This window comes from Cynoglossus semilaevis, chromosome 16 (assembly GCF_000523025.1).
Source record: "Cynoglossus semilaevis isolate Cse_v1.0 chromosome 16, Cse_v1.0, whole genome shotgun sequence".
Lineage (NCBI taxonomy): Eukaryota > Metazoa > Chordata > Actinopteri > Pleuronectiformes > Cynoglossidae > Cynoglossus > Cynoglossus semilaevis.
In genome coordinates this window covers 5,277,129-5,289,255 of record NC_024322.1, presented here as the reverse complement: position 1 = coordinate 5,289,255, position 12,127 = coordinate 5,277,129, and the positions used below count along the sequence as shown (strand labels likewise).

At 40.0% G+C, this 12,127-nt stretch overlaps 1 protein-coding gene across 3 annotated transcripts in view; it reads left to right on the top strand.

The window, feature by feature from the left end:
* Positions 1-11,649, top strand: part of fgf14 (fibroblast growth factor 14) — a 74,096-nt gene extending 62,447 nt beyond the window's left edge. For all 3 annotated transcript variants that reach the window (XM_008328238.3, XM_025063823.1, XM_008328237.3), the window contains exons 4-5: positions 8,282-8,480; positions 10,454-11,649. In XM_008328238.3, coding sequence (XP_008326460.1) covers positions 8,282-8,480; positions 10,454-10,596 — 342 coding nt within the window. In that variant the 3' untranslated portion in view covers positions 10,597-11,649. The remainder of the gene's footprint in view (positions 1-8,281; positions 8,481-10,453) is intronic.
* The last annotated feature ends 478 nt before the right edge of the window (positions 11,650-12,127 follow it).

Genomic DNA, 12,127 nt, shown 5'->3' with positions numbered 1-12,127 from the left:
CGTCCGTCCATGAAATGAAAGTAACATTTTACAAAGCTTCACCTCAGGTGTTGTAAAAATCAATACTGTGAGGGCTCTTACAGAAGGGTAGTAAATCATGAAAATTCATCCTCCTAAATCCGAGCTAAGCCTCTCCCTGTTGTTTCCCGTTGTCTCTTAACAGCTACGAGTTAACTCAACAAACCAGCTGCAGCCAGTTCAACGACACCAGGACCAGGGACAAACACTCGTACATGAACCTGTTTTTTTTTTTTTTACCACGTGCAGCCTTAAGTCTTTTTAGGATTGCATTCACACTCTTGAGAATCGTTTAGGCCTATGTATTTACATGTAAATGTGTGTGTGTAGCTGTTTATGTTATAGTTACGATGCCTTACTGCAGAGGCCGGCAGGTCACATGTTATTGCAAGATTCACCCACGCCGAGTATTTTACCAGGAAACAAATTACAGTAGAACCAACGCACACAGGCCCAGGAAGCCCAGCATAGACGCAGTCTTTAAAACACACAAGTTACAGTTTTAAATCTGTTCTCTCAAACATGGAGTTTATTCTACTGCACGTTCTGTAAACTACCCTTTAATAACCCACGGCAAATGGTCCTGGGTCAAAGGTTGTAGCACTATCTGTGGTACGAGTCTCCTGGGATGGATCTGGACTCCACTAATAGCTGCTGTGTGTATTAGAAACAACACACGTGTGTGTGTGTGTGTGTGTGTGCTACATGTGGTTTTGCAGTTGTACTGGAACTATAAGATTGGAGGAAGGTTTGATAAGATAAGACTTAATAATAATAATAATAATAATAATATCAACAACATCAATAATATGATTATTATTAATATTATTAATATTAATAATAATAATAATAATTGAAGTACTTTAATTTTTTTACATTTAGGAGATTTACAAACAATGTGGTATTGGCAATACTCACAGTTTTAATTCTAGAATCAAATGGAAAAATATTTATAAAATTACAACCAGAACCCAAAACAGTTTTTATCTTATCTCAAGGTGGTGGCGAAAACAAGAGGATTTTAGTGCAAACCTGAGGTTAATGCCATTCAAGAAGATTTAATGAATTTTCAATTAACTCCACTGACCTGCAGCAACGGATGTGGAAGTTGCTTTATTTAATTTAAAAATACCAATCATTTTCAAACTGTCTGGTGTAAAATATAAGTATCCCCACAGTCTTTGAATGCAACACCTTCTTGACACACTCGGCCCTCCTCCCTGTCTGACAGGACTTGGCTTGTGCCTGAACCCCTGACAGGCTGTGCTGGTTGGTTTTCGTGGATCGTTTCTGGCTGACTGGTTGAATCACTCAACCTTCCAGCTGTAGGTGTAGCCCTGCCACATTTGATCCTCACCGAGAGACAGACTGCTGGGGAATTCCTCCGTTGGTTATACATAGTTTCTAAGGTTTGCTTCTCTGGAAAACTGACACAGAGACTCGGCCTGAACATGTTTTTATTTTATGAACTATCAGAAAGAAAATATATATACAATCGTTTTTCTCAGTTGATGGATTAGAAGATTTGAGAATATCATCAACTATGATTATGCTCTCGAGATGCAGATGCCAGTTCAAACATCTGGCATCATCTGCATCTGTCATCACACATGCACACACACACACACACACACACACACACACACACACTGTGGAGCCTCCAGCTGTAATGTGTGCATAAACTAGCATAATAAATCTAATCACAGTCTTCCTTCAGTTGAATTAGCATTGAATAGGATTCCTAACAGTCTTCCCTGATGCACACACTTAGCTGCTGCTAATAAAAGCCTGACCTCTACCTAACTATATGGTGACATCGAAGTGACATAGGCCAATGTTCCCATGAAGAGAATCGGTCCTTGAAGTTGAACCGTTGAGAACAACTCAACACAACATTTATAGTTAAAAATGTTAAAAAGGTTTATATATGTTTTCAAATAGTACATGACAAATGCTAAATGTTGCATTAGGTACATGTTGTAGATGTGCATGTCAGCCTCTCACAACAGTAAACAGCTTTTAGTGACTCAGATGCAATAGTTAATAAAAAATATATATATTGGGTGAAATATTAGGCTGCTTTCTCTTAGATTTTTATTATTTTCTAATCTATGGCCCTTAACAAAACCTTGAGTTGACATTGAAGTTATTTTTAAATGATTATCTTAATTAAAGGAAAACTAATAGATAAAACAAAGCAAGGAGACAAGAGTAGATGCAATGTTTGATTGACAAAATCTTTCCTCTGAATGTGATTCGACATCAGAATATAATAAATAAATAAATAAATAATAAAGAATAAAATAATCTCTAGAAGAATATTACAATTTAGAGTACTTATTTGACTGTCGTTTCTAAAGAATTGGGTTTCTTAAAATAAATAAATCTGTGTAAAGGAATTGACATGGAGCTAAATCAGGGCAGTTATAAAGGGCTGTTGAGGAGTTTTCACACTAAAACAGTTGTTAAAATGTTATGTTAAAAAATGTTAAAAGTCATGCAGTGAAAAGATGCAGTGGTAAAACCCAGTCTGATTGAAATTTCCATCATATATTATTCTTTTTTTTGCTAATGCAGCCTTAAGTCTCTCAGGCTACAGTCGTTTGCAAAACATAATAGTTTGCTGTTATTTGTCCTTTAAAAAAAATCAATTTTTTTTCCATCTGCGTCCTAGAACTGTAGCCATAACCTATTGAGCCTGACCTCTCTGCTTTAATTTCCCAGGCCCAGCTGTCTTCATTGGTAGCCAATGCAATGATTGAATTTTGTTTCTCGGTGCTCCTCGCAGTCATTCCTGTGACTTGTTGTCCAAACATATCACTTCTATTTCCTTTGTTTAAAGGAAAAAGTGCAAAATAATGTAAAAACTTTTCTGCCAGTCCTCGACAAGACTCTTCTGAAATCTGATGAGTGCAGAGTCTACTCTGACCATATTTAATGTCAGAAATTTGAAAAGCTGAACCGGAGAAGATCCCAACTTCATTGCCAATTACAATGACTTTTCCCACAAAATTCTGCACAAACTTGACTTCTTTTTTGTTGTTGTTTCTCACTGGAAAGCTTCCTTCCCTCGGGTTGTCTTAATGCTCTTCCCCACCCGTCTTAAACCTCATCATCCAAGCATAAACAACAGCTTGACTGCAGATGGTGAGGAGTCCCTGTAAACCTATGGCAGAGTCTCAACAATTTTAGCAGGTTTCAAAATGTAAAGTTCGCTACGATGGTAAATTGTTAATGTTGATGTTGGCTTTACAGTGATACAGGTTTTAGTTGTACCTTTGTGGTGTCTGCTCTCCAAAGGTTACACCCAGTTTGTAATTACCATGTAACTATGACGGTTATCTGCAGGATTTAGATACAGTTTGTGACTTAACAAAGGGGAAAGTTCCTTCACACGCCTCTTGCCCTTCCTGAAGTAATTCTTAAAAGAACTGAGGCGAGGAGAGTGTTTAATGAGTAATAACAAGAGAAGTGAATTTACAAGGCGATACAAACACTTAACCATGAAAAACAATACAACAAAAAAAGAAAAACTGGGACAGCGTTCCTGAGGGTGTAAACAAAACAAAACAGGAAAGACGCAGAAGTAACACCTCAGCTTTGTTTCTGCAGAAACACCTCTGACATCCTCACTCTCACTCTCTCTCGCTGTCTCTGTGTTTACTGAGTGTATGCTGTAACACTGCCCTGCAATGACTGCATTTCCACACATGTAGAAATGTACGTTTGACATATCTGAGATACGCTTGTCAGCGTATCTAGCAAGAACCGAGCCACCTCCACACCAACACATCGGCTAGAACCCCCACTGATGTTGACGTGGGCGGCTGCACTTTGTTTCTGGATGTGCCCCCTGTAACAGGTTAAATAAATGTGGAGGATTGTTTTTAAGCCATACGCCCTACTCCACATTACTTTAAATGTACCTTTCTATGATTCAGGTTAATCAGTAAATTACTGTGACAAATCGTCCTACATTCTTTTCACCAGTTGGTCTGGACCATTGATTAACCAGCCCATATGGAGCTGTTTTGTGAGTGTGGTTTGAAGATAGATTTACATTTGCATGGAAATATGAGCATGGAAATATGAGCATGGAAATATGCCATAAATGTTCATTTTGTACAGTATTAGCTTGATCAACACTGAACAAAATATACATGTTCCTTTGTTCTAGCAGTATATGTGCTTCCAAAACAGCTGCGTGAAAGTATTTTCTGTCAGGGTATGTGACATATTGCGCATTACTACCTCCACTGTGAAAACACTACGTGCTTTGCTGCAAACCTTTGTTTTCTGCCATTGTCCAACACGAAGACTTCCACTGACGACATGCCCCAGTTGTCATGTGCCTTCTGTGCAACTGTGAAAATTCATTGTGCTATCTTGATCTTTGACCTTCTCGCCATTGGGTTTTAAATGTCATGTTTTTCCAGATAATTTGGGCAAAAACAGAAATACTGATGCTGTTGCACCGTCTGTAGACACAGTTCACCCAGCTGTTAAACCGCAGCTCTCCTCATTTGGTCCCTGTCTCCTCTGCCTCCTCCTGGTTTGATAATCAGACGTGTCTGCCGAAGCCCCCGCCCTATTGTCTGCACACACTGGCGACGTGACTCTTATACATATGAGAGGGCGGCTCAGCATTGTGCATGCAGCTCAGCTTTCTGGTGGTTGACCTTTTTCCATGGATTAATAGGTTTTATGCTGCCAGCATTAATAAACAATTTCTTGGTTTCAACAGTAGGGGAAGTGAGCAGTCACTCTGCATATTAATGTGCGTCTCCTCCCCCCTTTCTGAGCCTCCTCACCTACTTTCAGACGCTCTGTAATCAGTTGTTTTATGTTGTGTGTGTTTCCGCTCCTGTATGTTGATATGTATTTTCCCATTGTCACAGCTATTCACGTTGATTTCCATCTCTGCATCTGCCATTTTGTTTTTAAAGAAACTCTACCTCCTTGGGTTTCCCCCTCTTTTTCTCCATCCCATCGCTGCCTCTCTGTTAGTCTGGGTCTAGCAGCTGCAGACAGCTAATCTCTGCTTTATTTCCATCCTCATCCTGCTTTTTTTTCCTTTTGGAGGCTGATTATGTGAGGCTGAGCAGTTTGGTCCCTTGCGCCGTCTGTGGCCAAGGTCAATTATGGTCTTCCCATTCAGAGCATGGCCAATCACAGGCCAGGGAGACACTGATGTGGGGTGCTGAGATGGAGTGTGGAAGAAAATCCAACCATTTGGTGCCGAAAAAAAAAAAAAAAAGATTTGTCATGGGAGTGAAAGTAGATGTTATGTCTGGATTTTCTCCTCTTTCTCTGTCTCTAAATGTCACTGAATACTCCTTGCTGTGCTTATATAAGTCAGTGAGATTCCTCAGAATATATCCAGCCCGAGTTCTCAATATGATTTTGTCAAGATTCTATTCGATATATTTGTCTGACCGCCTCACCTACTGCTGTCGTACCACTGTGCCTTTGTGTGTTACACTTTGGTCCTTCTCTTTACTGTTTAGTTGTGGCAACATTTTAGTTTTAATTTTACTACTTCTGATTGATTAGTTAATCCTTTTTTCATTTTGTCAATTTTAGCAACTTAGCTTAAAGAGTTTAAATGATAAAATTAGCTATTTATTGTATATGTAAACCCGGGATGCCACCATAATACCCAAGATGTACCCAAGTGCCCACTACTGTATAATGCAATTTTGCTTTAAGTTGCACCATGTCTGTCCAACAACAAACACAAGTCCTCCTGTTTTTTTAGTTAGCCTCTGCTAACACTGTCTCATGACTGTGGTTAAATGAATAATAATGCAGTCTGTTCGTTGTCCTCAGAGGCCGTTCATTTAGACTTTTTGAGTTGCTCTTCTGCTCAACAGTCATTTCCATGCTTTACTTCTACCTGTGGTCCGTCCACTTGCTGTGAAAGTAGAAACTCCTGCTACACACCACACCTGCCATAAAGCATGTCTGTAATTAGTTCCCTTGTATAATGTTATCATTAGCGAGATGAGACGGAGCTATAAAGGCTGAATCACTGCTCCATTTTGACCTTTCAGTGCCCGTACTCTCAATTTTGACAGATTCCCACTGCAGTCGTGTAGTAAATAAAGCGGGGCGCGTCTTCTTTTTCTCCATTTCGGCACCTCGGATGATTTCCTTGCAATGCACCGTGTGTTTCTGCTGCCTCCTACTCAGAAATACCCAGGAGTCCTCAGTCAAGGAGAAAGGAGAGAGAGAGGACACTCAAAATGCAGCCGGAGCGTACCAGGATCATTACGGTCATCCCCAGTGTCTGCTCTGCTTTCAACTAAACGCCGTCTGGAGGATAAGCTCTGACAGGATTTATTTACCCGAGTGCTAATTGTACCAAAATATTACCATAACATATCTCTGTCCTATGTAGCCACCTACTGGGTTGTTTACATTGAAAAAAGCAGCCAGTATTTCAGCACAACACCAGCATTTTAGCCTGGTTAAGGAAAATCTGAATTTTAGGATTGGCAAATTAGACTTTATTTATTAGGGGAAAAAAACTAAACTAAAAAAAAAAACTAAAGAGACAATAAAGGAGTTGTTGTTGTGGATTTTGAGAAATGCCATTGTTTGGGAAGATTTTGGCAAACAGTCATGTGTTCCACAAACCAGCTGGCTATAGGATTGTTTTGCAACAGATGTGAAGAAACCATCAATACCAATGAGCAAGCTTTGATTAATACACCCCTCGATGAATGCCTTTATTTTTAGCCTGGCAGTGCAGACAATGTGGAAACACTCTTTATTACCCTTCTGGTTGGAGATGAATGAGCAACAGCAGAGAGCAGAGAGAGAGGGATGTGGTGCCTGAGTGTTCATCCGTCAAGGTTTGAGGTTGGTGGTGTAGAGAATGACCACTTCTATCATTATTTCATACAGAAGGCAGTTGAAGAAATATTGCTTTTTACCATTTTGGCAAAAAACATTCCTTAGGGTTTTTTTCCTAATTGAAAAAAAAGCTAACGATCGTGCCAGCAGTGCCTGGTTTGACAAACAGGAGGAGCAGGGTAGGAGTAGGGTGGGTACGTTGTTAGTGTGTTGGTGGGATCGCAGCCTCACAGTGTATACTCCCCACCAGGAACACCAGATAATTGACTAAATGTGTGCTCTTACGCTTTGTGTCAAGGTCAAGGCTTAACTCACACATGATGATTACAGCAGTTCATCTGTGAACAGGACAGGTGAAAACATGCTTCTATTTCATCTGCCCAGGCACAGTCTCAGCCTGTGAGGGTGGACCTGACATCGCTAGGGTGAAATAAAGTTGACGTGCGTGAAGTTGACCTTCATTTATGGTCTGAACCCTGGTCTGATCCTCCAAGTGGAGCTGGAGCATCTCGTACATACTGATAGAGGCAGAGGAGAGGGAGTCAAAGTTCATTGTGTAGTTCACTGTTTATATACAGTATATACAGTATATGTCCCTTTATTGTAGATTTATGAGGGATCTCTTTTTCACCAGCTACAAAAACAACTGACTTCTTTACCTTGTCTAAGAATTGAAATCAAGTTCCTTTCAAATGTCTTTACCTTGTTTTTTCATTTTTGTGGTCGTGTCAAATGAAGCTAAAGAGAAAACCTGTTTAAAATGCTTCATTATTTGAATAGGTTTTGGTGTTTGCTCTGATTTCAAAATATTAAATGTTTAAGGCATAAAAATCCTGGTCAAATAAACCGTAGCGCAGCTCATCTCTTGACTAAGATGAAAACGTGTCACAGCTGTTGAAGATAACAGAAACACATACTGTGTCTAGACAAAGAATATCAGAAAATGTTCGACTCTTTAGCAGTATTTGTTTTCTACAAGTCAGTATTAATTTTCCTTCAGCGATATTTGGTCAGATTATCCTTTGTTCTCAGAGATTCTGTTCTTCTAATGTATATAAAATCACTTTTGTAATTGACGATGGGATATTACACCAAAAAAGCAAATATTTTATCTTAAGTCACTGAAAATAGGCAGTATTTTAGAATAATGTAAGAGTTCTGCTGTTGTATGAAGCAGTCATTTTCATGTCTGTGTAAATTGACTGTCATCAGAGTGCACTTACTCTGTCTGGCTGCTGATATTCATGAGAGTGAATCTAAGACACAGATGCTCAGACTGTGAGAATGTAATGGATGAAAACAGATGTTTTTGTCTGTTCTTATAAAACAGTCTGAGTTGTAACCTTCCTTTTCGGAGGGGTTAAACCTTAATTAAAATATCTGCTTCCTGTTTGTGTTTCTGCAGGAACTCTTTACGGCGGAGTGCAAGTTCAAAGAGTCGGTGTTTGAGAACTACTATGTGATCTATTCATCCATGCTGTACAGACAACAGGAGTCGGGAAGGGCTTGGTTCCTGGGGCTCAACAAAGAGGGCCAAGCCATGAAGGGGAACAGGGTGAAAAAAACAAAACCAGCTGCTCACTTCCTGCCCAAGCCATTAGAAGGTAAGAAGAAGAAAAGAAACACAGGAAACTGCAGTGACGGATTTCAGTCCAGTATTTTTACTTGTAATAGTCAGTGGAAAGGTTTGTGTATTTTATTTTTATTTAACCTTCGAGAACAACACAGCTGTGCTCTGTTATTAAAGTTCTGCCTTAAAGTTATTGCTTTAAGACAGAAATGTCCAGTTGTTTTTTGCCTTAAACTTTCTTTTTTTGTTTTTTGTTTTTTAATTTAAAATACACATTGTTTAACAAACTCTCTTGCCCACATGTGAAATATAATGGCTGCTTTTTAATGTTGTTATTTTTTTTTACTTCAGCTCTTTAGCTTCTTAACTAACCCTTTTCTTGTAGGTTTTTTTCTGCTATATTTTGGCCGACAGTTTTTCAGTTTCAGTTGTGAGATTTAGTATTTTTCAGAAGATTAACAGTTTGCTAGAAAAAAGAACAATTAGGTTATGGCTAATTTGTATTTAAGCTTTCTTTAAATACAAATACAAATTGCGTCTGTATTTTTTTGTTTTTTTTAACGTTTTAGATTAAGTTAAGTCTTAATTAGCCAGCATGTATGTACTGTACCTATAGGTTTAGATGGAAAGAATATTTTTTATTCTAAATCTAGAATAGAACATTGTTCATTAAACAGATGGACATCTCAGGAAGTGGACGGTACAATGAAGGCCTTCTGTTGTTGTCTGTCTTCTAGAGTGTGTTTTCAGCTCACCTCCAGAGACTGACGAGACCTAATTAGCAGCTCATTAACATTTCACCAACATTGCCTCTCCATTTCCTGTTACCCTGTGACTCCTCTAGTCAACAAATATTCCTCATTACTGTAAACTGTGGCGCCATTTACAGCAGGGACATGGAAACAAATATAGAAACAAATGTTTGTGGGCTTTTGAGAAGACAACTGCATGTGTCAGTAGCTCGGTACAAAAGTGCAATATTACTCTGTATGTTTCCACTGTAGCCACTCAGGGAAGGCTGCACCAGACGGTTCAATGTGAAGAGTGTGAAATGTTGATATTTCAGCGGATGCCACCGTCGCCCTCATCAGTCAGCTGGCTGATTGCATGCCATCATTACCCACAGAATCAAGTTGAAGTATCAGCAATACAGCTGGGATGTAGTATCTGTAATGTGGGGGTTTAATGAGACACTTTTCACTGGTTTGTCGAAAAAAGAATTTGCTCAGCTTTATCTCCCCTCTCCCCTAATCTGAACAGAGAGACTGCACATATAGTATTTGCTGTATGTGTAAAACCCAAAAACACTGCTGACTGTATAAGGCAGAGTGTGTTTACAGTTCACATCAAGTCTGTAACACTAGTGGCTGAAATACAGCCACAAACAAGAACGGAGCCTCCACAAGTTTGACAAAATGAAATTGATTGTTTTTCAGAATGAAACAAGAACACCAGAAAATAATTAAAAGATCAATTTTAATCATCTCATTGAATAATTCTGAACTTTCTCTCTGTTGTCACACTGTACAAATATTTTACGGCCAGAATCGTTTGACTGTTTTTGATAACAGCTTCAGGGAACAGTCGGTGAATAAACTGTAAAGGTCAACATGCAGTCCTCAGTGCCTTCAGTTGGTTCCTGTAAAAAATATTCCAAGAATTGCTGTCAATTTATCGCCTTTTCTAAGTCACTGGTGAAAGATGAGGTTCATATCTTTATCCATCTGAACTGACAGTACAGTAGAAGGACAAAGAAAATTCACACTCAAATTCACACCTATGGTTGATTAAGAGTGAACACAACTCAGATTGTGCTGCACACGTTTGCCACTGTGTGGCCGTGCTCGGCATCTCTTTCTTTTAAAGGACTGGAGAACCAGTTCTGTGTATGTCAGGGCTTTGACAGTACAGTCTTATGCACAATACGACATTTTCTTACTGCCCTTGTGTTAACTTTGTCTCACCTTTCTTGCTGTCTCTCGTCTTTCTTCATTTCTTCTCTTCCAGTTGCCATGTACAGAGAGCCATCATTGCATGACGTTGGAGAGACAGTGCCCAAGGCAGCAGTTCTTCCCAGTAAAAGCACAAGTGAGCCCGCAGTGATGAACGGAGGTAAACCTGTGAGCAAGCCTGACAAGCCCACCACATAGCCACACCTGACCTACGATCTCTGTGTGTGTGGAGGTGGTAAGGAAGTTTGGGGGAGAGGGGGTGTGACAGAGACAGGGTTGACCTCCTGACTAGACTCCGGATTCTTGTGTGGATCAGATCCAGGCAAAACTTTCTCTTCTTCTCTTCTTCGCCCTTGCTTCTCCTCGTCCTCCTCCGCCGTGTCCACCTTCTGGATTGGGATGTGGCCTGGTTTCCCCATCACAGGAGAGAGGAGGACCCTCTGATCATGGAATGCCTTTAGATTCCTCTAAAACTGTGAGAATTCATGTGAATAGCGCGTGTTTCACGCACCACACTTGTGGTACTTTGCTTGCCGACGGCTCATCCAGGAACCCTCCCTCCCCCCGCCGCACCCCTCCCTACGATGCCCTGTTGGAGCAGAGTGCGTGAACCTTCAGATCTATTTTCTATACCACAGTTCACCAGCTATGTTCTGGGACAGAGACTGTATAGATAGAGTAAATATTTGGACTGTTGTCCTCTATTTTTTACGAGTATGTTCCCCCCTCCCCTCTCTTTCTATCTCCAGTCACACACTTTTCTCTTTGTCAAGTTACATAGAAAAGAAAAAAACAAAAAACAAAAAAACATTTTCCAAGGGAGTTGTGTGATTTTCTAAAAAAACACATTCACTGAGACAAACCAACATGTGTACAGTCTGGAGGACAAAGGATTTTCCTCTTGCCTACAATGCACACACACAGACACACACACAAACAAAAAGTTTGTGGGGGGATTCAGAGGTGTTGGTTTTTTTTAACAGCTGATTAAACACACACACACACACACACACACTGAAGGCTGGCATATAGCTCCTGCAATCATAGTTGACGAAGTGCTAATTACAGCCGCAATCAATGGATGGGGGCTACAGACACACACAGACGAATGTGTGCGCATACACACACACACATACTTCTAAACAGATGTGCTTGTGGGTGGGAGAGCGCTGGAAGGAATGGTGTACACATATCACTATCTAAGTCCCACCAGCGCTTCTGTCCGCCTTCTCTGGTAAAATAAAAAAAAAACCAGAAAAACCTGAAGTCTATTTTTCTTTAATCTTATTTCGGAGCGTGGGCTCTAGGAATCTCTCTAGGCCTTGTAGGCCTCTGTCCCTCACTCACCGACTTCTCTGGACTACAAGGCAGGGCTTGTGGCTTCGACCCAGATGGTCTGTAACTGTGGCACTGGCAGCCATGTTTTCCACAGCGCCTCCGCGAAGGCCAAAAACAACATGGCTGTAAAAGAATCAAAAACCCATTAGGCGACGTTTATATACTAGGCTGCATCTCTATTTGGTTCAGAAACCTAAAGCATGGGCAAGGTTCAATATTGTGTTCTCTCTTCCTGCAGCAGTTATACACAAAGAGATGGCTTCTACTGTAACATTTTCACTGTATAAAACTTAGGGAAAATGACTATAAACTCACACTCACACACACAAAAAACATTCATGACTTTTTAAATGACTAGATTATTATTATTATTATTATTATTATTATTATT